Raw genomic sequence first — 26,785 nt, 5'->3', positions numbered from 1 at the left:
ACATTAATGTTCTTTTTGATATTTTGTTTTGTGTACCAGGAGTTTATTGATGTTAGGATTCATTTATACATATTCTATCACATACTACATCACAGGGAACTTAGCATCCCCCTCTGCACAGTACTGTCCTAAAGAAGGATCATATTGTCCCATAGATCCTTTCCCTTTATTCCTGTTCTAGTGGAAAATCCCCTCATTTCCGATATCCCAGGTGACATTCGGTATCAGGGCAATAAGAAAGAGTTCTTCCTATTAGGGACACAGATCTATTAGGGCAATGGTTTGAATTCCTTACCATTCTACATCTAAAAAATGACTGCCTTTAGTTTAGTTGTAACACAAGAAATTAGACACACAAGTGTTTGTCGTACTTTATAAAGTAATACATTTTTTACGCTATTGGCATGCAATGTTTATCTTAATATAACATGATCCATGGTGGCTTCTATAAAGTAAAACACACTGCACACAGTTCTTATAAAAGTATTTATTGGTTTAGAACAATGGGACAGTAAGTAGTTGTACATAGTGCAAGTTGGCTTTTGTTTACTTTTACTGCGGAACAATATGCTAAAACTACACATACCTTACCTTGGAGAGTTTATATATTGGTAAATGTGTATAACGTTATGTTAGTGGTAATCTTCCCTTCTGTCTGTAGGTGATTGAGACAAATATGTAAAGGCTACATCCACTGTCATGATAATTCCCATTATAAAGCCCCCAAAACAAATCTATGTTCTGATTGTTCTGAGTGTTATCACTGCATGGTCATGTAGGGGATCAGCTGTGATTTAATATAAAAGTGACCTTGTAATGCAATGCCAAGTAAGATCCCAGATCCCAATCTGCAGAATATCATGTTATTCTCATTAAAATTAAAATACAAATTACTGTTTATATTCTATTGGTTTTGTAGTACATTACTGAGATGCATGGATGTGCAGCCAGCCCTAGGTGACAGGGACATCATAAACTGAAGAAGAATTTTGTTCAAGCTCCTGTATATAGCTATGAGAAAAGTAAGAGCAACAGGTAGGATATGGTGATTTAAAAAAATGTGCATTTTCTGTACTGGGCTGATATAGTCAACCTACACTCAGTATTATTTTTAGTAAGAATTGCTTTCACCCTGTCACCCAAATGTGAGGAGAGCCATCCACTATGAAAAGCGCTGTATTACTTTATTGGAGTGGATGGCACTTCAGGTACGTTTGTGTGACAGCAAATTCACAGATTTTAGAAGAAGTCCACATAACTTCTGTAGGATTGATTCACAGAAGGATAAAACCAATCCCCAGCGAAAAGAAAATGTAATTGCCTTGCAAACCTCCAGGTCAGTTCAAGCAATTCCATAAGTCAATATATTTTTATATTTTATTATTATAAATCATTATAATTAGTAGAAGTCATTAGAAAAAAAACTCTTGGGAATAAAACATTATTGTTCATGTTCTTTATATTAAGCATCTTTATTAAATCTCCTCGATGGGCCTATTTACACTTGTGTGTTAGGATGCGTGTATTGTTCTTGTAATGTACCAACTCTATATGGGGTACAGTACACATATACTGGCATTGAGGTGCGTAGTATGTGTAAAGAAAAAACAAAGTCATCCATTGTGGTGTGTTTATGTGAATGGGGGTTGTGTTAACCTGTACCACCAAAAACACCATGGAAGCAGAATGGGCACTTTTATATTCAGTTTTGTAAAAGATCAGACATTGTTATATTGTGCAGTGCTGAATACTGTGCCTCATGTAGATGTGACCTTACCAGTGAATTATACCGAGTCAATATTTCTGTTAAACTTTTCCTCCCTTTTTACATCTCAATGTTTTGTTTGCTTTTGCAGCTTGTACTTGGCAAGTTATTCAGAATTGATTTCATTTGCCATAGACACTCTGCTGAGTTGATGTTGGCGTTATTAGCTCAGTGTAGCGAATGCACAATGTTATTTTCAATTACAATGGAAGAGTGCTATTTTAGTTATTGCTCTTCTGATCTTACCCAAGGGAAGCCACAATTGGTGTGGAATACATATGGCACACATTTTTTTGGCATTTGGAAGTCCCTTTGTATAAATAAATTCATGTGTTAAAAAAACCTAATAAAACACCTATGAATGGGACAATAACAGAACATTTGATTGGGTATTGCACACAAACATGGAGCTTCATTACTTTATTCACAAATGTCCACTACGACTTTACTTGTGTATAGTATTAAAAGGTTGCCAGCAAATCCAAAGAATAATCATTGTGTGTATATTCCCCCCCCAACCATTCTATTTCCTGCTCTCAGCCACATTGCTTCTTCCCCTCAACCCATCATGTAAAACTGTCCTCTGTGTGCTCATCCATTTTGACTGATCGCTTATTGGTGCTCCTATGGGCATCGGAGGGCAGTCTGTCTGGGGTCAAATAACCTGTCACAGTAATAATCTGAATTTCTTCTTCTTTGCTTTAACATGCTTGACAAAATCACCTACATAAGAAAAATTGTGGGACTGGAATGCAATTGTGACTACTGTAAAAAAATAGAGCTACCAGGTAGCCGTCAGTTGTGGTGGACATTCTTATTTGGAGTAAAGAGAAAGATATGAATGTTCTCTTTCAGAATATGAAAATGATCAGATGATGATGACATAAATAAAATCATAGTCTGACTACATCTACCAGTCTTTTGATGAGTGTTTGACCATTATTGACCGGAGAGCAATTATCACTGGCAATCTTTTTATTAACCACATGCTACAACTTTTTTGCTAATGACACTTCAAAACCGCTGTAGCATGAACACAAAACTTAAGCAAGTGTAGCTTGTAAATCTAATAGGAAATATTTCATAATATCTAGCAGAGACAAAAGCTTTCCAAGGAAATACACTTGTGTTGTCATACCATCATTACCACATGTAACCACATCTCTGAGTTGAGCTTTTTTTCAGGTATTATTATTATTATTTATAATAATAATAATAATAAACAGGATTTATATAGCGCCAACATATTATGCAGAGCTGTACATTAAATAGGAAATGGCATGGTATAGCTCTAGAAGTAGAAGATATGTATTTATTTATAAATCAACCACGGAATATTGTCCTGTGTGTAGCAAAGAATTGTACACCATTGTATACTCCCTGAAGTAACCTCTGCCATTATAGGTATGGAACAGAAAAAAGGAAAGCATGTAGGCAGTGCAATAACCACAAGTAAAAGTACAAGTGTCTGGCATGACAATTATCTATTCAGAGACAGGAGGACACTGAGGGGCAGACGATGAATTGGAATCATCCTATATGCTGCCCGCAGTGATAACAGAGTATCAGAGGTAAACACAAATACATTCTTTAGTATTACAATCTTCTTGTTGCAAGAAATGCTTAAAAACCTCCCACTCCTACTACTTGCAGAATATCAAGAGTTTATATACTATGTATGAAATATTAATTAAACATTACTTTGCTAATACTTTTTTCCCTTAAAACACATTTCTATTTTTAACTTATTAAAAAAAATCAGTTGCTCTACTCAATTGTAGTAATAAAATCTACAACTCAAACACTTGGTCTATTAGCTATAGAAAAATACAGTGCAATACTGATGTAGAAATTCCCGATGTGACTTACAAAACTTCCTTTTTTTGTTAAATCTGACAAAATAGTGTTTACATTAGCTTATGTAACAAATTTCCATGATTGTTTTACACACATCAAATAGTCTGCATGGTCTCACTGGACTAGTATGACACAGGTAGTTGCAGTACCGTTAGTCGCGGTCATTTACAAGAGACCCAACTTGTCAAATTAAAAGACTGCTATGTGACGTTGTTGTACAGGTAAATGTTATCTGTCTTTACTAGAGCTAGAATTGAATAGTCTAAAGGCTTTCCTGCAAATAAGCCAAAACCAGTATATCTGTGGAGCCATAATGGAGGCATTCACAATGTTGCAGTGCAGAGGAATGTTGAACGGTACTTTATACAATGGAATTCCAAACTGCTTCCCATAGGCATTGTACATGAAAGGAAAAAGCAGGATGCGGCAGATGAAAAATGTTAGGAGCACAAATGCACCATTTACTTTATGCAAAAAGGAGTTCTGCAAGTTCATCTGTTAAGAGAAAAAGAGTATCAATTAGTGGTTCTTAATAGACTCCATTATTTAGTAGTTTTATTGTCAAATTGAAAGCACATAACAAAGTGACTCTGCTGCTAGATCAAGGACCTTTCAACACCTCCCTATAACACCAATGTTAATGCGCTTTGTGTTAAGGCAGCCCATTCATTTTCAAAGACTGGCAAAGTACAAGAGCTGACTAAATGGTAGCATGTTACTGTGTCCGTTGTACTGCGCCACAGCTATGTTGCTGTAATGTGTTGGGAATCTACTGAAAATGAATGGGGCTGAAGCACGTTGATATGATAAACGGACCTGTCTTCACATCTTTTACTTTATATAAAGTGTAGAAAATTTGTTTTTATTATTACCTATTTTTTAGCTTTTTAAGGAGGGGCCCACCCTTCTGTCTGTACCACTGCAGTTGTAAGAAGTGTATGGGAAGCTCACAGCCTACCTACCTATTTCACCTATACCTATTTCATGTACCCCAAGGGGCTGCAGGCTCCTCGTTCTGTACATGCCTTATCCTTTTAGTAATACAGTCTTCGATGTGTAATACACACAGTACACATTGTGAGCACTAAGTGGAGGACCAAGTTGGATTCTAAGAGCTAGGATCAGAACCCACAGCAGCATAATCTAGAGATAGAATCCCGCTAAACAATCCTTACAATCTAGTAAAACTATAAAGCTAGAAAACTGTGGATGACGTAGAGATTAAAGGTTGCAGGGTTTGCATTCTCTAACCAAACCTGGGAATCGCTAGGATATCATATTTGGTTTCTTCATAGCACTTATCTATCTTGCAATCTAGTATTATTATTTTCCGAGTACCTGACATGGAAAAAGCAGACAAAGAGATCCAGGAAGAAGTTCCAACTATTTTTATAGGTCAGTGGTTCAGAAGGCACTGAAGCAATTAAAACAGAAAGCCAACCAAAAACCAGCATCTTCAGTGACATAAGCCACAATATTCATCCACATAAAGGTTTATTTAAAATGTGATAAAAATACCATTGTGTATAGTAACATAATTATATCTATTTTAAATGTGGCCATTGTAAGTCCCTGAAATTGTGTTCATATTCAGCTATAGTCATACGTGAACAAGACTATTTTGACAAGAGAAGAACGATGACCTTATAGTATACTACTCCCACTTCATTGTCGAGTCACTGACCAGGAAGGGGACCAAACTACATTGCTGAACTACAGAGGAAAATGAAGACACCAGAATAATTGCACTGCATGGCCTGGCTGTGTAAATCTGAGGACTGGCTGCCACCTCTTCATTTGTGTACAGTTCACATGGAATTCTACTTTAAGCCAGCAAACTAACATAATTCTTGCATTGAATAAACAAATTGTGCATTGTTTCCTGGGCAAATGTTTACTAAGAATTGATATGGTTGGTATTAAAAAATAATGCATGCAAAGTATCAATGAATATCACCATAAACATGGAAATTCAACCACAGCATTGACATAGCTAAACTCCAGTCATTTAAAAGCAAAACTATATAATAAAAAATAGGTTTACCTGTATTAAAACCTTTCCAAGCGATACAAACGGAGTGCTCAACTCTGCCACAAAGAGGCAGCCGACAAAGAAATCTCCAATGTCTCCCCTTAAAAACTGTAAATAAAAATATATTGAGTCAGGAAGACTAATCATAATGAAGGCTAAATCTAACATTTCAACATTGGTGGGAGGTCACTAAGCAGAATCATCACTAAGCTACTTAAAATGAACCTGTCCTTGATATAAACTATATTAACCTGACTGGGAGGGGGGATGGATATGGCACCACTCGCACCCTGGAGCTGGAAGGTGACACTGGCAGACTGCAGGTTTTCAAGTTGTATATGAACACAAAGGAGAGTACATGCAAGCATCTCTTTTGGTGACCTCTTCATCAAATTCACAGTGTTCAACCCAGAATTTTTTTTAACGTGGGTAGGAAGAAATTGTAGGCGGGTGGCAGTGCTAGTATTGTGGTCCATCTTTTCAGTAACCACAGTGCCAGGTGGTGCGCCCAGCTAAAAAGGGGCCAAGGAGAACATAGTTTAGGTTTCACTTTTGTTTAGCCTACCAGTATCATCGCCCTATACAGTCAATTCTAATTGGATTAGTAAATCACTGTAGGTCTATATTCAGTCTGCAACTTCTATAGATGGATGTTTCTTGGTTGAAGACTTTTAACTGAATTCAGTTTAATTTTTGCTTTTACATATCTCTAACAACCCAATAGAGTTCTCTGCTAAGAAATTATCTGCTACTTCATCACATCATCACACAGCCATTATGTGCTGGCCAATCAAGGCTGAAATTGTTCCCATATGTATTCACTTATGCATTAGGTGTTTGTTGTATGCTAAGCATTAAAGGAATTATGTATGTACCATTTTCATATTTTCAGCGTTCCAATGTACATAGGGATTTGTAGATTAGTTACAATTGGCCTACTCGTTGGCTTGGATTGTAGAAGGGAGCAGTAAAGCTCAACCATTGCAGCACTACTAAGAAGCAGAGTCTGAGGAAATCTGAGCACAATGTATGATTACAAATTGTACAAGGAAGCCAATGTGAATACATTTTAAGCCAACATTTTTTACATCAAGCTCACATGTATACAGAGGAGCACAGACTGTAGATTATGCCTTATATATTCTGTTTTCTGGAGGCTTCTTGGTAATCTGTTGTGCACAGCTTTTTATTTACAGAGATCAGAATCTCAAGGTAAACTTCAAACATGGAACTGAATGACTCATCTGAGTAATTCATCCCATGTCAGAGCTTAGTCTCAATTCTCAAGATTTCTACTGCTGTGCTGTCTCTTTCACTAACCCATAATGCTCTGGGAAATCTTGGTCATTGGCCAGAGCTGTATTTTTTTGAGAGTCACCTCCCTACGGTGTGCCAGTGGTAAATTTTTATGAGAGGTGTGGTGCTCAACCACAATGTTCAATCATTATCTTGATTGTTTTGAAATAAAAACTATGGCAGGTTACTCCAAAACCAAAATTAAGGTACCATTCCTAAACCAAACTGTAGTGTAATGGATGAGATTTGGGTTTACAGATTGGTGACATCTGGGACAGTAATCTGAGCAATGTATTTACATTTACAAGTCAGTGATTTGGAACAAGAAACTACATGGTCATAGGACTTTGAAGGCTTTTCTGGAAAGGCAAAACACACATTTTAGTTTATATCTGAATGTTTAAAAATCCAAGCAGTGCTTTCCTACGAAATTTGTTCAAACACAATCAACCAAGAGCTTCAATCTTCAGAGTTGTGTGTAATTTTTTCTTGTTGACAGACCTGTGGAGCACAATATGTAAGTATGAAAATAGAGTTTTTACCAGTCCCATAGGAATGACGATGGTCAGGGTGGCTGTGTGATGAACCAACATGAGGAAATCCTTCCGCAGTAAGCTGTTCATTGCAGCAGAAAAGTGGTCTTTCCCATTTGACGTACTTTTGTCTTGGCATTTGTACCAGTGACGAAGATACATTGCGTACGTGTCATACACCATGTACGGGATTATAAACCAATTATATGATGTAGCCAGCCAATGCCTGATGAGAAATGGGTTAGGTTAGAAGGATCTAAATAGAATAACAGTAATAACAATGACAATAAAATGAAGGTTTACCCAAAATCCTTTAGTACAGAAAACGGACAATATGAGGGGGGTTTTAAGTTTAGACCTAAAATGCCAATTTTACCATGTGATTTGAAAACATTTTGATGCGCTAGTTCTGCATTTGCAGATTTGACAGTGGTAAACAGTGAGCGGAAAGGAACTGCTCACCACTGCTCCCATTCATTTTCTATTGTGAAGCCATGGGTAGACACTACATGTACACTATAGTGTAACCTCTACATGCTTTACTGGGGTAAGGAAGTAGTAACTGCATCCCAATCACACAGCAATCTCACCACCATTAAGCTCATTGATCTGTTCATAAGTTTTCCATTGCAATAAAGAAAAATTCAATTCAATAAATAAAATTCACTATTCCAATACATTCGGAATAGTCTGAAGAAAGGCTGTGCAGCACCGTGCAGGCCACACACAGTGAATATCTTCTATGATTTGCCTTCCAGGTAAAAATGGTATGTTACAAAAATGCTTGGGAAGGGAATCCATTTTAAACAGCAGTTAATATTTGTTTTTTCCGTACCCCACAAAATCAGGCAAACAGAGTTTGTGAAATGACTGCAGCTTTACATACTGTCACCAGAGACGTACAGACCTCCACCTTTATCAGTCTCTTTGGATCTTCCCTAAGGTGAAATCCCTTGTGATGGGTTCACTTTACTGCCATTTATACTCTGGTGTATACTAAAGGTATAATTAAACAATTACAATGCAACAACACCTGAAAATTTTTTTAGAAACATCACTCTACAATGTAACATACCATACACAACAATAATTACATAACTGAAATGATTCTTAAGCTGATGAAACTTTGCCAATTCCTTAAGAATGATTTCAATCCATTTAATCTGAGTTGCAAATCCATCCATCAAAAAGTCAAGTGGAACCAATATATAAAACACAAGCATTTAATGCTTGCTTGTTTTATTTAAATGTGTTATCCAGTTCATTTCAATGGAATTTAGGTGAATGAACAGGTGCTACAAAGAATCATGGAGCTACACGTGTATGGCATCATTTTCACGTGAAAGAGACTGTTAGGTTAAGAGCACACATATAACCCTTTTATGTTCCCTTCATTATAATTTTGGGGAGTATTTGTGAAGATATTAAAAAACTAGGACAGATCAGAAGATAATTCCATCCAATGTAACAGAAGTAGGGGTGATAGAAGCCTACCTGTGCTAGCTTTTAACAAACACAGACCTTCAAAATGGGAATACACAGAAAAATGGCAAAATAAATGGGAAACAGAAAGCAAAGGAAACAACTAAAGATGAGTGGGACATAGGGGATTAGTATTCCTCGGGTAAATACTGTAAATGCAATCCACCATTACTCTGTTTTACAGTTCAGAGATTGTGTGACGTGCATTGCCTGAGCCCTCCACCCCAATGGCTCATCACCCATTGAGATATCTTTTTATTTTTGGGTGTTAATATGGGATGGCTCCTGGTTATTACGATGGTAGCATGACACTGCTACCAAAACATCTGTGCATAAATGAACACTAATAGGAGAACTACAGAACAGTCTTTAGTAATAGAACGGTGATGCCGGGAGTTGCAGTGGAGGCATACAACACGGTACACAAGTAAAAAGAAGGGAATAATTATTTGGAGCATAATGTACCTGTGAGCATAGTGATCACATGAAATGGATTTTTGTTATTTTTGTGTTTTACCCAAAGACTGACCATGAAATCCAGTAACAAATAATTTTATTATCGCCTACTCACCGGTCATATTTCACATCTTTGCAGGATGTAATAATGATGATACCAGAGCCAGCAGCAAGAAACCCTTGGACAGAGGAGACTATTCTGAAAGGGAAAAAAACAAAGTTTAAATAAAAAGTACCATTTTACTTTTGTTTAGCCTACCAGTATCATCTCTCTATCTAGTCAATTCTGATTGGATTAGTAAATGACTGTATGTTTATATTCAGTCTGCAACTTTTATAAATGGATGTTTCTTGGTTGACCAGTTTTAACACCCTTCTTGTGACACAATGCTGGAGTCAGTAGTTTCTACACATAAGCACGAATGCTTGGCCAATATAAACAGACTCTTGTATCTCAATAGTTCCACAGACATCAGTTTATCTTCCTATACCTAGAACCTGGTTTAAAGGCCCATCAAGCTCTGTATGCAGGAAAAACAATTTGTTTGTGTAAGAACCAGAACTATAAAGAAATAATGCCGATTTGTTGATTGGTATGTAGGTTGGTAATATGAGATTTAAATATGGTAATAAACAACCTATGCCTTACCTTAAAGCAGACTGAAATCACATTTTAACATTATGTAAAAGAGTGGCACATGCATCATCAGAAAGCTTTCCTCAAATGCAAAAAAAAAAAAAAAAACAAGTGCTCAATCTTCAATATCACACATGTGCAGTAAGTTTGGTACTTGTTTCTTTTTACATTTGGAGGAAGACACGTCAGTGCCAGTAGTGTACAATCAGTAGTGTACAATATTTCCTCTGCATCATCTTTGCATTATATCAGTGTGGAGCGTCATGGAAAGTGCTTTGACCCCATAATGCACAATATAGTTTTAGGTGAAGATCTCTCTCTTGACAGTTTAGCTAACATGAAATAAATGACAAGTAAAGCTCTTGTATGACAGTAAAGTTCCTTAGCTGACCTGTACATGCTCCTTAAAAGAATAAACTTAATAATCCTACAGCAAATAAAAATATATTCGGCAATTCAAAAACTGGAATAATACTAGTAGGTATAGGGTATGGTAGCAACATATTTCATATAATGCACCGTTATTTAATAATGAAGAAATATTGGCTTAAGGTTACACAAAGAACAGTGATGATGGGAAAATGTACTAACCTACCTTAACCAAGTGAATTCCTTGCCTACTAAAGCTTTCATACCACGTCTTAGCAAAACAAGAAAACAAATAGCATCACAGAAAGTATCTCTGTATTACCTAAAGTAGCCAGTGCTTACACAGAATTTGAAGAATGTTAGAATCATTCTAAGATTATAACTAAACGCTCAACATGTCATTGTTTACAATGCTCAATTTCCCAATATAAGATCTAAATCATATCTAGGGTGGAGTAAACTCCCAGTCCCAAGAGGAAGAACAAGGAGTCCACACATTTGCTTGGTATTAAATGACAACTCTACATCTTTGAGTAGGCTATGGTGGGTTAAGTAATCCATACCCCCAGTTTTAGAATTTTTTAACAAAATTGTGTGTCTTCCTTTGGCAAGGTCACAACATACTCATCTTGCAGCAAGATTTTCTAAATAATTTAAATATTTTTATTAGAGGGAATCTATCCAGGGAGCAGTAATCAATCACCTAGTTTTGGTACAGCGGCTGGGTGGAAGAGAGACGTCTGCTATTTCTTAGTCATTGGTATCAGAGCTGGTTACTTCTCAGGTATATGCTTCTTGTTATAGTTGTCGCTAACCTAGTGACTACAACACAGCTGAGTATATACCATGTATCTTACTTGTCAGCCTTCTGATAAATGTATATCTGAATACCACAATGAAAATAAATGAGTAATGTGAGATGGTGTGCACCCAAGCCAGTCATTCAGAAAGTCATTTTCCCTAACTAAAATGTCTTAGTGATATTTGTTTAAGTAGAAATTGACCTTAGAATGACTGACCCTATTTGTATTTGTTATCATGGTACTACAGTTACCTTTCACGTGAAAGAAGAGATAAAATTCAGGTTCTCTGAATCCATTGTGTTCTTTAAAATACATGTAAATACTTTTCAGGCATAATAATACCAAAGGCCTTATGCTTTTCCTCTGGAGTATCACGTGCCAGGGAGTTCTGCAGCAACTTTATTACAACACCTCTGTAATAAGGTCTGAGATTGGTTTAAATTATAAAATAAAACAAACCCAGGAAATGAATACAAGAAATGATTTGCATTTAAATGAATGCAACATAGGAATAATAGACTCTGGATTTGCCTGTAGGTACTACTTGATCTAGGTCATTTGCAACAATAAAATTGTTATATCACAAAATAACATTTTTTTCTCATGATTCTTTACACATTAATAAAATATTAAAAACTTGAGCTGAGAGTTTTTGGAAACACACAAAGGACTGCAGTAAATGAAACATTTACTTAGTCTACAATTAACTTCAATGCCTAAGCTAAAAGTTTGATATTCAGCTGATTCTTTAAATTATTTATTACAAGCAGCAGTGTGATTGCTTTTACTACATCTCCATATTTTCGTTAAAGAACACCTTGGCATTATGTAAGCTGCCATTTCTGACCTGGGTCTATACAATACATCTTGCATTGTTGGTGTTCTGATCTTCTGCCTCTATTACCTTGTGATCACTGACCCAGAATAAGTATACAGGTCAGACATTCAGTTCATCATCACACCACTATGTGTGTCATTATGTCAGGTGTATGACTGACACTACAGAAACCAAAAGCTTTACACCCAGGTAATTAGCATCCTTCACAACTAATTCAGAAATGGCAGCTTACATCATCTCATAATGGTAAATCTGCTTTAAACTAAAATATTGTATCTGAGGCACAATCAGTCTTTGGACAGAAGTGGCTCTCCTTCCATCTGCAGGTCACTTTTGTGCTGGGAGCCACATAGTAAACCAAGTGTAGCTTACTTATTTGTGTAGGTAAGTAAGTGTAGGTACTTATTAGGTAACAATAAATCTGCCATTTGCAGACTGGTATGTGCTCTTGAAAGCATTTTAACACCCAATCAATCTAACACTGCACTGTTTGCCTAAAGTCAAGCCCTCGGGAGACTAGTTGCACCACGTACACAGATGCCTGAGGATATTGCTTACACGAAGAATAGCATCTGGAGATTGGTTGAGGACCATCAAGGGTGGGCGCATGCACTCACCCACATTATGCTGCTGGACCTTAATGTCTGGGCAGCAGAGGAGGTCCAGCTGGCCGCCTGGCTGGGAACTTTTACAGCAGGATCTCTGCTGGATTTAACATAACACCCTGTGGAACAGTCTACTATGGGATCTGCTTCACCACCCAGAGACTTTTCTAACACCTGTGTGCTCAGTAGGAAAGCAGACAATTCTCTAGAAATGGGTCACATACAGAAATACCAACCCTTTGTTGTAGAATTGACATAGAACCTCTGATTCTATTTCAATCTCACTTTTATTTAAAGCATTCCAAATTCCAACTACATTTTGGTGCGTTACAAGCCAAGTAACACCCTTTAAAATCCTTCAAATCCTATTCTAATAGAGGGTCACAGATTGTGTTAGGTCTGATGTTTATATTTCAGTTATATGATACTACATAAAGAATACACAGAATGTAATTTGTCTAAGACATGAAAAGTATCTCTACCTGCATATTTGAACATGGACCTTGAAACAAAAATGCTGAAAACAGGCTTTTTCTGCACGGTCCATTTACACCAATCTCTGTAAACAGCTCGTAGTATCCCTGTTTGCCCTTCAATGTCATTTCAGTGCTTTTGACATTAGAGAAGCTGATAAAGTTTCTGCTACAGCACTAATAGGAGCCTCTGACATTATAAACAATGTAATATAGAAGGTAGTATATACCGATGTACCTTCATAGCTGTTACAAATATGTCTACAGGATATAATGTGTATATAAAGTACCTTACAAAAATCAGGCTGTTAAATTCTTTATTTATAAACCCATACAAAATCTTCAAAATGACTGAAATAATTGTAAATACTTCCAGAAAGAACACACTGGCTTTTTTTTATATCTAGGTGATTAAAATGGAGGAGTATCCAGCTCTTCCTTTCCCTGTATTTACTTTTTCTTTTCTCAGACTATGGGAATCTGAAAAAAGCAACCTTGTTAGTAAAAAACAAAAAAAAAAAACAAAACAAAAACATCAAGACTGTGGCAATGGCAACTGCAGGGTGAAGAGACCTGGGAAGAAAGCTTACTACAGAAAGAAGCTGATGACCAGATTATCACATCGGTATTTACTTGGAAATGAAATGGACACTTTAATGAAGAGGCCCTTTAAAAGAGGGTTAATACTATTATTATTATTATTAATAATATTAATAAACAGGATTTACTGTATATAGCACCAACATATTACAGAGCGCTGAGTTTTGACTAAAATGGTATGGGAAACCCAGATACTTTGTTTTCAGACAAGAATCCAAATTCATCAAGTAATGTAGACGACAGGACGCTTCTTTAAATTCAGATTCACTTTAAGGTACTGACTGACATGATTGCATCGACACTCTCCGGATATCAGTAAGTGTACTGGCATATTGCAATCCCTCAACTGTTTTTTGACACAGCTGAAGAGAAGCCTGGCCTGGCTGTCTCTTTGTGTAAAGGACTGTTGAGTAGCCCAAATCTTCCAAGATGCTACAGCACAATGCAGAAGAGCTTCTTTCGCGAGATGTGGGCTAATCAGTATTTCCTGTAATTACACAGAATAGGATGGGGATGCAACCCTCACATAGGTGCTGCAGGGGGAAGCCAGGACTATATATAATTTTCTCCCTATTACATTTTACTCTAATAAATGCAGCCCGCTCCATTCAATTATTATTATACTTCTGTCTGCACCACACACAATGATGGTGGAGCCAGCAGGTCTGTTTCCCACACTTTATGACCACAAAATTGGGACAAACAAAATCAGACACAGTGCAGTTTGGAATTTAGCTGCCTGCACTGCACTGTTGAGGGCTCCTAGTCTCACAATAAAATGTAGATTAAGGCTCATCTAAAGAAGCAAGAAACAAAAATGTGATATATTGCAGCTTACTAGTCATTGGATGTGGTGCTGCAGTATTTTTTCTTTTTTCAGGATTTTGTCTCTTCTATCATGATTTCCGTCTAATGGATAATATCTCCCCCAAAAACTGAAGCTAGGTTTATTGACTTTTCCTCAAAAATTGACTATGATAGGGTTATTGGATTGTGAGCCCTTTTGAGGGACAGTTAGTGACATGACAATGGACTTTGTAAGTCTCTGTCTAAAGGTGCGTACACACTTCCAATTTTTATCGTTCCAATCGAACGACGAACGATCGATTGGGCAAAAAATCGTTCGTAAAAAAGTAACCACGACGCCGACGAACGAGGAAAGTCGTTGGAAACGAACGACCGGACCGGCGGATCGGATTGGACGACGATCGTTGAACATCGTTCGTGTGTACGGTCGTTCGTTGATCGTCCATGGTCTGAGCATGCGTAATGAACGAACGTTCGTTCACTTTCCTGTCGTGCACATAGTTCCTCTATCGCTCAAACGATCGTATCTATTGTGTGTACAATATCTACGAACGATCGTGTCGTTATCTCTATGTGCAGGATCGGTGCTATACGATCGTTCGTAGATATCGTGCAGGATCGTTCGTCGTTCGTTTTCCAACGATAATAATTGGAAGTGTGTACGTAGCTTAACATGTCGGGGCTATATAAATACTGGTTAATGATAACAATAATCTCTGTATCTACAGAAGGAGCCATGGTTGTCAAACTGGATGGACTTTAAACAAGTCTGCCTTTGGTCATCCCTTGGAATGGTAAACTGAAATACAATACATGTCTGGGTTACACTTGGATACACCTTAACTATCCCCCACTGCAGGGCAGATTTTTACCAGTTTGAAGGAAATCTGATGTGAAGGAAATGTATTGGCTGCCATTGTTAACTCCTGAAAAATGCAGTTTCCTGACTCACATCCTGATCCTCTAACTTCAGAAGTTTCTATGTGATTGATCTGGAACACACAATCAGATTTAGAAGTTTTGCCTTTACATTCAGTATGTCCATTCCTTGTCAGTGACCTACAACCCACCAGAGCCAGAGAAAGTCACACAACTAACATTTTTAGGAAAGGTCAGCAGCACTGGGCTACTCAATTCTATCATGACAGGTTTATATAATAAAAAAGGCTCCACTCTGTTATATAACTCATACAAGCATCATTTAAGAATACTTGTTAATAATATTTATTTAACAAACAAAAAAAGATAAAAAGATTTAAAAATATAGAGCTGCTACAATATCTTGACCTATGTGCTGATCTCTTCTATGCATGGCAGGCTAAAACCCATACAGATATTCAGCAAGCTGATGCCACAATTTTTTTTCTACTCTTGGATAGATCGGGGAAAAGTTGTGTTGGGTTTTTATTGTCACCAGTGGCCACATTATAAAGTTTTCCAAGAAGTCCTATACATCTATTCATATCTAAAAAAAAAAAAAAAGACTAGGGTTCCGCTATACAGGATAATTTCTAGTTCAGATCTTTAGACTTTTCACGTTCTGTAAAGACTGCACAAAGAACTAAGACAATAGGCCTGATTTACTACAGTTCTCCAAGGCTCGTGAAGATACACTTTCATCTGTGAACCTGGGTGATCCAGCAAACCTGGAATAGATTTCTTAAAAGTCATTTGCTATTTGTTAGCAAATGTTTTTAATCCTGGGCCATAGCCATTCCAGGTTTTCTGGATCACCCAAGTTCGTTGATGAAAGTGTATGCTCTCCAGCCTTGGAAAGCTTTATTAAATCAGGCCCAATGTCTCCTACTCAGGAGATCCAAGCGTTCCCCTTCACCATGGCCTGCAACATCCCTGCATTTGTATATCCATCCTGCAGAGCTACTGAGGAACAGAAAACACTAGAGAGCGTTCCGGTAAGATACTGGTGGAGATCCTTCCAGTAGTGTTCAACAGCACATCAGACTTTAGTAAGAGACTGAAGCCTTCAAATAAGGTGCAAGGCCTGGTTTGGTTTCTTTGTGCAGCTTGCAGGGACAATGACAGTTAAATGATGTGCATTACAGAGCTGTTATCCATTAAGTTCCACATGCCTGGTGTTTCCTGTAATTAATAGCCTGCCTGACATACTATTCCAAGAACTTCAGGCTAAAACAAGGATAATACAATGATAATACATTCACACCTCTGTGTAAACTGGGAAAAGCAGATGACAAAATGTTTCTACATTCTTGTTAGCAGATATAGAAATTGAAATATGCATGATAATGTGGTGTATGATATGTATTAATTCTGTTACAGCATACTGTGCACCCTCTGTGCCCCAAGCTAAAACACAATCTACAAAATGTTAAAAAATGACTACACTACAGCAACACTACTGTAATAACACATTCATTTATACATAGCAATGGAAGGGACACTTGCTGGGGGTTATCATTTCTAGCCTTGACACATGCAGGGGATTATTATTGCCACCACTAGTGGGGCTTATTTTATTGCCACAATCTCTTCAATATATCCCAAGCAACAAACACTTTAGCACAAGTGAGTGGTCTCTCTCTATGATATAAATAGTAAAGTGCAGGTAGGGTCAACTTTTCTGCCACATAAAAATGAATGAAAACCTTTCTAAACAAACAAAAGTTGCTACTTTTCCATACGGATTCTAAGCTCCAGCTCTAAAATAATGCCCCTTTTATTAGGCTATAATAGTAATTAGTAGTAATAGTAACCAATATTTCTGCAGCAGCATGCACTGCTTTAAGTTGGGCCCCAGGTCCTCAGTCTGACCTTGTCTGTATGTGTACACAGGGCACTATACTCTATAGTACTTGATACTATGTATGTGATAGAACATTTTTATCAATAACCTCTAATATCTAAATGCAATTGTACAAAGTGTACTAAATGCAAGTGTACAAAGTACATGATAGGTAGGTAGTCCTCTGTACATATACAAGGTATATATGGGGTGCATGTTCGGTAGGTGCTCTATAAGATGCAGGCAATATATAATATCATCAGGAGATATAGAGGTACATGATAGGTAGGTGCTGTATCTTGTACACACAGTATGGTGTCCCTATACACATACAGGAGAGATAAGGGGTACAGGTAGTGGTTTTGATTTTTAAGTGGTGTATAATAAGATTATACATATACAGAAGATATAGGAGTACATGTCAGGAATGTACTTCATGTAAACAGAATATAAATGCCTCTATACTCATACAGTGTATATAGGAGGAATAAAATAAAAAGTATTATACACATACAAGGGGTAAAAGAGGGGTACGTGAGAAGAAGCTCTATATACACATAGGAGATATACAGGGTATATGATAGGAAAGTCTTTATACATAGGTGATATGTAGTAGTGTGATAAATATTTCACTGTATAACTGAGAATCATGGAAAATAGCGGGACTTTAAACAGCAAAAAAACCCAAACATATATATATATATATATATATACCATATCCTATATAAAAAAGCATTGTATCAGTGGAAAGAAAAACAAACACAGGCAATAGGTGGTTAGTATTTGTCCCATACACTTAGGTAGTTCAGGATATGAAAATTTCCAGGATAAAATACTAACATTATTGATATGTTTCCTAAAATGACATCCCTCATTGGGCTCATAGGTTGCCCATATCAATAATCAAACTATTGTAGTAAAAAAGTAAAGATATCCAACACATTTTGCTTCTTTGGTAAGATTTTTGGAATATTCATATTAAAGTATTAGACTATTACACATACATACTACTCACAATATATTGATATATCCCTCAAGTTTTTCTATTTCTCCTTTGAAGGGAAAACAATTTGGGGAAACGCATCAGCCATTTTCATTTATTTTTGCTACAAAATACTAGTTGTTGAATTATTCATGTGAACAACCTAAAGCCCTATGATCAATGTCATTTAGGAAAGGTATTGCAACTTGGGAACAATCATAGGCTGTACTACTTTGATTGTATGGGACAGACAGAGTCCATGGAAATAATTTCTACTTATTGTGTTCTGTTTGTTTGACTACTGATACAATGCTTTTATGATTTATAAATCATAGTACTATACACTTGTAGTAGTTATAGGAGGGGTATGATAAGAAGGTCTATGCTCCTATAGTAGCTATAGGGGATGTATAGGAATTATACACCTATAGAGAACATAAGGGGTTCATGATAAGAAGGGCTCTACACAAATAGTAGTCATGGGGGCATTTAATAGGATGGTTTTTATACACATATAGCAATTATAAGAGGTATATAATAAGAATGTCACATATAGTAGTTACAGGGGTAAATAAAAAGGTCATATTTATACAGATATATGAGATATAGGAGTATGTAATAGGAAGGTCCATATAGAGATATATGTGATATGGGGGGGGGGGGGTAGGCATATATAGGGTATATATATGATATATATGATAGGAAGGTCTATACACATATACCGGTATTAGTTACAAGGGTATAGAGTAATCTGGTCCGTATATATATATAATATAGGGCACATATAAATATATAAACACACATATATGACAGGGGTTGTCTCCCCTGCACACAGCGGTAGCTCTGGGGCCACACTCGGTATGAAGATAATACAGACCGGGCCCTCCATCCCTGTGGCCCTCCAGATGTTGTAGAGAGGAGGGGACAGATGTTTGGAGCAGTCAGTTACCTGGAGCTGATGAGCGAACAATCCGCCTCCGACCATCCCGGCAGGACCAGGCGGGCACAGCGACTACACAGTAGATAGAGCCCCGGGAAGAAGAGAGCTCCGGCAGCCAACACATGCCACATCGTGCCCGCTAACACCTCGACTAGTGCCCAAGTCCGGGAGCCGCCTGCCAACACCGCAGCCCGCCCACTCTGACGTCACGGGCACTCTGAGTCGGCCCACCGCTGCCTCACCAATGAGACGACCACGCCCATCTTCTGTCAATCACTTGTTACTCTGAACGCCACGCCCACTGCATAGCTCGGCTCCGCAACATCCTACAGCTCCGTGTGTGTCCAATACAAATCACCGCTGTTATATCTCTTCTATTGTATGAGTGCAGGTCTGCCTTCCAGACAGGATCGCACAGTGTAGGATGCACATGGGCTGTTACTTCCAGGCTGTCATGTTCCATGTTTAATATTATTATGAACCAAAAATGTATTATCATCTGTAATTGCTGAGAATAAAGACAGAGAATCATTTTTGTATTCTACATCCTATACCTGTCAATGACAGGCTTTGGTGGTAAAATAATTAAAAACCACATGGGGTGCCCCAAAAGTAAAACCAGACACTTCCATAGGCTTAATAGGGAAATAGGGACATAGGAGTATTTGTGCCCCTCTTCCTTGCCATTAAAGGTCCTCTGCGATCTTGCTGACCAGAGATAGAGGGGGGCAAAAAGTGTAGCCGCTTCTCATTAGCAAAATAAGACCTTGGCACCCCAGCTGTGGCAAGTGTCATCACTGGGGGAGAGGGCCTAATCCCCTCAGTGTGACCCCAGTATTGTGGGGTCAGGAGCCTAATATTATTAAGGGGACCCCCAGGTATCTGCCCCCCCCCCCCCCCCCTCAGAGCCTGGGAATGGGTACAGGGATAGTGAGGCAACGCAAGAAAAAAAATGTTTTAAATGCTCTTTTTTTTACGTTATACCCTTGCAGGGTCCAGCGATGACCAAATAGGATCACACTAAGATCCATCCTGCAGTAACTATCCCAACTGTGCAATGATGGGAGTACCGCACACCCAGACAGAGTCCTGCATTATACGCATGTGTTCATCCAATCCTATCAGTAGTCATCTGCTTGGATTGGCTGAGCTACACACTGTACCTGGCATTGACAGATATGCTGTAGATAAATCTAAAAGGTTTAAGTAGCTAAATGTTGTTCATTTAAACTTTTAAAAAAAAATATATATAAATTTTGCTTTGGAATTCTGATTAGGACTGGAATCATTCTAACCCCTTTACTTATGAGCACGTCTTGTACTTACCTTCCTTACATGCATTTTTATTGTAAACATTTATATAGCTGTATTCATTTGTGTCTTTTTTAATTTATTTCTATTTATTTTTATTTAAGTATTATTTACATTTTGTTGTAAAATAATAGTGAAAGGGACAATTACAATTTTCACCTATTTTTCAAAACTTTGTTCACACTATGTAAGTTACATTTCTGTGTACTGCAACTCACATAATGTATGATACGCAAAATCATTTGACATTGTATAGAAAGCAATGTCTTATGTTCTCACTATGTGCAATGCAGTGATTTCCTACAAAGCACTGCTGCACATTTGTCTGTCTGGTTTTGTGCACAAAGATGGTTTGTGTAATGAATAGGGTCACCTTCACTATAGACAGCAATGCATTGCTATGCCTTGCAATGTAACACACAGCAAAGTATATACTTATAGTGCGAATGAGGCCTTATAGTCTAAACACACAAAATATTCATTTATTTTGTAGCAGAACCGCAGCAATTAGGCTTTCATGCAAATGCTGTTAATCTATCATTTCAGATACATCTCTGCTCCACTCTCTGTTTTACTATATGGGAAGTATAAAGGGTATGCTCTAAAAGTATCGCAGTAGTTGAAGTTTAATTTAATCAAGCATGTCTCCATCCTTAATACAAAACCCAGATGTTAACATTTTTTTGTCCTACAGGGATGTGGGCAGAAATGCCACTGGCACAACAGGAACTGCATTTTTGACCTTTGGAAAATGACCCTAAAGGAGATTCCAAGATTCCCAGGAAGAGGAACGAAAAGGAACACAGACTGACTAAATAAATGACTGTATTAGGAATAACCTAGGATTAATGTGAAATAATTATTTTAGTACTATTACTAAATAATAGTAATATTAGTTAATAAAATTAAACATTACCCCTGCTCTACCCTTAATATTTAAAAATGAGTATTCCATAAATATACAGAATTCTCCTTACACCTAGGCTAGGTCTTTGCCAAATATGCAATCATCAAAGAGCATATTAGGACAAAGCCTCTTCCCCTTCTACCTACTTTCCACCTAGCAGTTATTTTAAAATATGTTCTGAAAGTCTTTTTCTATACTTACATAACTATGTCCATGCTGGCACAGTGATGGCCAATAAATCAAGCTCTGCAGTGTATGTTAACACCAACTGGTCACCTCTTTACGATATTACTGCTGTCTCCTGGACATTGAGAATATCCCATCGCTGAATAATCAATAGGCATTTAGCTAATAACCTAAAACAACCTAAATTTACCTAAATATAAGAAATACTGGTAGGTAATGAACTAATGAGTTTGGTGTCCCCTACTCCACAAAGCTATTTACTTTCAATAAATATGGTCAGGAAAAAACTATTTCAGACAATATACTCCCTTTTTATGAATGATTGAATTAAACTTTAAACTCCTACTTAATGGGGCTTGAGTTATCTTTTAAATAGAAAACCACTGTGGCTGCAATACTCACTCCCATTCCTGTGCTATCCCCTACAGTACCTCCTCTGTGCCACAAGATGGGCTTAATGATGCCTAACATCATTTAATACTGATAACCAAGGACTGTAAAGAACCAAGGACATATTGTAATTCTGTAAAACTGGGGCAAAGGGCCAAGCCTGGAGTGCACCAACTCCAACAATGATGCAACATTTTTCTATTTCAACTGAAGCTGCCTTGCTCCAGATTTTTAAACTATAGCAAAAATGTCTTATGTCTTACTGCACTTTGATGAGACAAAATCAGAGTCATTACCATACATTATGCTGTTACTGAATTTCATGTAGTTTTCAGTGTCATTTTCCAATTTTGCTAAGTGGCAGATTTCAGCATCATCTGTAAAGAATATTCAGTAAATGAATAAAAATTGTTAGTATGATTTGCAGAAGTGTGCTGTCAGATATTGTCCCTGCAGAAAAACAGCATTTAGGTGGATCAGGAATAAAACTGCCAGGAATAGGCAATTATTGAATGTTTGATTGCATATAACAAAAAATAAAAATCTGTGACAGCAATTCTAGATGTAAAGTCTGAAAACTGAGTGAAACGACAGCTGAAAAACATCATGCTGCTCCATATTGTTTGTAGATGTCACTTTTAAAAGCTTTACACTGCCCTAGTTTAGCATTAGTCATTTATGTTGCCTCTGTAATTACTCCTCTCGTGTGTGGCAATACCCAATAAAAGCAATTGTTGTTTATATAAACACCCAGGGCCTGGCAGTAAGCATATTTACATATGTGTGGTACTGTTAGTATTTTTGTTGTTTGTTTTTTATGGATTTTATTTTATTTTTATTTATTGTTTTATTTATTGTTATGTTTTTATTGGTTTTGTTTTTCATTTTCATTTACCAGAACAGAGCACTTCATTTGTTAGAGGGTGGATCAGTGAATATATGTACTCTGACCTGTATCCTGCTCCGTTATCCTTTTAAACTGCTTTTATACTGCCTTCATTAGGCTGAATGACTGATTTGTTATTGGTACACAGCCATTAGATCACCACTGAAACTAAATGAATCAGCTACAAGATGAGACTTTTTTTCAGAAGGGGGTCAGCAATATCTCATGACAGGTGTAGTTTAGACTTAGCAAGTTACATTTAGAATGCTGCATTATGGTCTAGCTCCCACATGGTTGCTTTTTATCATAACCTAATTGTGTTGTTCTCTGGCATTCTTTGCATACTGCAAATAACCATGACCCCATCCGCCTGCTTTCCTTTCATGAGGAGTATCTGTTCTATGTCTCCTGGTAGATATTAGTAACTGTGAGCAAACCTAATTCTGCTACTCCTAGTATACATTCCTGCGTAGCAGACCAAAAAAATACTTGTCTATAGTTATAGGTCATGAGTATGAAGCTTTTTTACAAGGAAAAAGTGGTGGAAAAGAACAATCAAATATAATAAAAATAAATATATATATATAAAGTAGTGACATTGGAAACAGGAGGCAAAAATTGTACCGTCATGAGTGTTTTACCCTACATGTAGCGGCTTACCCATGGCCATCCATAGAGAATGGGAGCAGTTCAGTACTGCCCACTGCTGCCCACTGTAAAATGTTGAACATTAGTTCATTAGCAACCACTTTAGTGGAGGGGATGGCAGAGCAAGCCATGCTCGAAACACTCTTATTGCTTCTAGTCTGAAGAAGCCCTGATTTCTCAGAATCTTCTGGTGGAAGCAGCTTTTTTTCTCTCGGCTTGAATACTAAACCCAGTTTTGTGAGGATGAACCAGCTAAAGTCCATCCCCTGGATAAATCCATCCCTGACTACTCTCTAACCCTTTCCATACAATCTGTGGTTTCCTTACCTTGCATCATCTCAGTCCCTTGAGGACATTACTTCCAGGTTAAGGGCTGCTAATGCATTACTTCTGGTTGACTTCTCCATCAAAATTTCTACAGGACAACCAAAGTGATGTACATACCAACATGGACATCCAATGAAAAATCCTACTGTAAGTAAACAGAGGAAAAAATAGGATTGGGGCTAGACCATCAATTGAACGGGGAGTCATTACAAAACAAAGGCAGCAATAAGCAGAATTGTGAAAACTGTTGGCAAGAAACTTGTCATTAATGTAATAATGTGTGCACAGCTAATGGGCAGGTGTTACAATAAATAGGCAACTGTGGCAGTACTATATCTGGACTGGTGTCCCTTGGAAATATGTGTGAGGGGGTATTTCTGACTTTTGGTTCGCCAAGATTTCTTTAATACATGACCCAAATAAACCAATTTATTTCCTGGATAGTAACAGCTTGAAATTAATTAACTACATAAGAGCCAATTTATGAATGGACAATCTGTTGGACCACCCAAAAAATACAACTTTGCGTTGGTCCTATTTGTAAAACTTGTGTTTAGCTGATATGATTGACACTTATATGAATGACCATCAGTACTGTTGACAGGATGTACATTTTACTTTTATTTTGTGTGTGAAATTCCCCCACCTACTAGATTGTAAGCTCTTCGGGGCAGGGTCCTCTCCTCCTGTATCACTGTCTGTATAAGTCTCTCATTTGCAACCTCTATTTAATGTACAGCGCTGCGTAATATGTTGGCGCTAAATAAATCCTGTTTATTAATATTAATAATAATAATAATAATAATATTAATATTACTACTGAACAGTCTCTATACCGAAGTTTGTGTTTTGATTTTCCCTTTTTATATGAGTAAACAAAATATGAAAACTATACAGAGGGATGTTCTTAACTGAATAGGGCCAATGGTGGTGTTGTCAAGGAAGATTGGAAATTTTTTTTACTGATTCATTGATGTAGAAACATCAGCTATCATGCGGGTTTGGTCCTTTTTGCTGACCTATACTTGGACCCTTCTGTTACCCCACATTTTAAAGTAGCTTTTGCTAAATTGGTCATGGAAACCATTTACCACATAAGTTGGAATGACAAGATCAAAATTAAATGCAGTTAAAATACCAGCACACTTTTAATTTTCAATATTTTGATAACTGAGCCTAAATAATTCTGACTTCTGTCTTTCTCACAATTCTGCTGTTTTTGCTTGTCCGAGCATGGACTATTTTCATCACATTCCATGGACTGATTCAACTGGTGCATGCTTTACATTCCTCAAAGCAACAGCTGCTAGTTAGCAATTCAAATTTAAATTTAAAGCCCACCACAGTATTTTTTGGCATATAAACCAAACTGCGTTTTAGGATTGATGCTTTCATTAAATGTCAGGTTTATTTACATTTTTTTCCTAAAGAATTTTTAGATTACCAAAAAAAAAAAAGCTATCCTTTGTGCAAATGGAAGTACAGAAGGTACCATAAAAGAGAATAACGGTTGTAGAAACAGGTAATACCGAATTTGAAAAGAAAGAAGGAGAAGAAAGAAAAAGAAGAAGAAAAAAAGGTTAACATAACATAACATTCACATTAATAAAATTGTGGATACACTGTTACCACAGAACCTGTGAAAGCCTGAAACCTTGTTGATATTTATGTTTAAAGATAGGAACATGGTTTCCAATTGAATCAATATTTAAATGATAAAGTGAATTAGAGCATGTGGAGAAACTTATTTGGTAATTTGGTAACTAGTAGAAATACATTTATAATACAAGGATGCAAGCATGATAATATGAACCATTATTTCAAAAATTGGGCAAGAGACTTACATTTAACCCACATTGCAGGGTATTCTAGTGTTGGAAGAGTTAATGGAGATTATAAAGAGGATCAGTTGTTATGTCCAGGAGAAAGAGTATTTTAAAGTACCAAGAGACAAATTCCCTGGGGGTAGTCTGTAATATAGGGGTATATGTGAATATAGTTATTGCTACTCGATTAAAAGAATGGTTATAAAAAAACTGACGATTGAAAAACAAAATTACATTTGGTATATATAATTGTAAGGTATGACGTGGGTAAGTTGGAAAAAACCCCAATCTGAGAGGGAGCAAGAATGACAATATTTGTAATTGTTTGCTATAATTACCAAGTCGCAGTAAACAACAATATGAAGGCAAATAGGAAAAGATGACTTACATAGGTTGATGCTGAGCAAGTATAAGGGCTACCTGTCCGCAGCTAATCACACAAAAGGGTTGGTACTGTATACAGGGAGCCCTTATAACTGGTTAATGGAAGCTAAAGAAGTGACACCATGCGTTGATGAGCTGCGCATGCATGGTGGTTCAAATGAAGCCACATTGTCTGGGCTACTTCCGCCCAGATCTGGGGAGTATTCCATGCTTGGGTGGTTTGGAATCAATGCTAATTTGGATTGTATGTACTTCCTCCCTAACCAGAGCTAGGGCAGTCATGTGATATGCACGCATCAGGGTGGGTGGGGCAGAAAGAAAAAAAGTGAGGGGATGGATGCACCGGATCCTCCCCTAGAGTTAATCGAGTGCACTTGACTAATGCATCCTACGGCACTCTCACCCGGCAAGGAGGTAGAGGGATCTCACATCCAGTAGGGTCCTGGGCAATAGATGAGATCTATTGCCCAAAAGAGGGCAATGAGATCTATTGCCTTCCGTCTCTCTTAGAATACAGGAAGTGATAATGCATAAATGATGGTACGAGTACTGTTGGCGTGCGCAACATGGGTGGCATGACATTAGCACTCATATTCAAACTGGCTGTTGGTGGAACATGATGGGGGTTGACTCTGAAAAGCCTCTGGGAATGAAACTAACAGAATAATTACAGTGGGAGGTTGA

At 37.3% G+C, this 26,785-nt stretch overlaps 1 protein-coding gene across 1 annotated transcript; it reads right to left on the bottom strand.

Annotated features, from left to right (window-relative positions):
• Positions 1-472: 472 nt before the first annotated feature.
• TLCD3A (TLC domain containing 3A) lies at positions 473-19,404 on the bottom strand. Its single transcript, XM_072416278.1, has 5 exons — positions 19,246-19,404; positions 9,537-9,620; positions 7,493-7,709; positions 5,667-5,762; positions 473-4,117 (listed from the first exon to the last, which is right to left on the bottom strand). The coding sequence occupies exons 1-5, from the start codon at positions 19,365-19,367 to the stop codon at positions 3,851-3,853; spliced, it is 786 nt and encodes a 261-aa protein (XP_072272379.1). The 5' UTR covers positions 19,368-19,404; the 3' UTR covers positions 473-3,850.
• Positions 19,405-26,785: the final 7,381 nt, after the last annotated feature.

The sequence above is a fragment of the Pyxicephalus adspersus genome, chromosome 1 (assembly GCF_032062135.1).
Source record: "Pyxicephalus adspersus chromosome 1, UCB_Pads_2.0, whole genome shotgun sequence".
Lineage (NCBI taxonomy): Eukaryota > Metazoa > Chordata > Amphibia > Anura > Pyxicephalidae > Pyxicephalus > Pyxicephalus adspersus.
This window is presented reverse-complemented; position numbering and strand designations above follow the sequence as displayed.

Bases quoted from the DNA above. Each gene is read 5' to 3' on its own strand.
- TLCD3A (XM_072416278.1), bottom strand. From the start codon at position 19,367: ATGTGGCATGTGTTGGCTGCCGGAGCTCTCTTCTTCCCGGGGCTCTAT. The intron at 7,710-9,536 runs GTGAGTAGGCGA...ATTTCTCATCAG, and splicing joins AAAGATGTGAAATATGACCG to GCATTGGCTGGCTACATCAT. The intron at 5,763-7,492 runs GTAAAAACTCTA...TTTTATTTACAG, and splicing joins TCGTCATTCCTATGGGACTG to TTTTTAAGGGGAGACATTGG.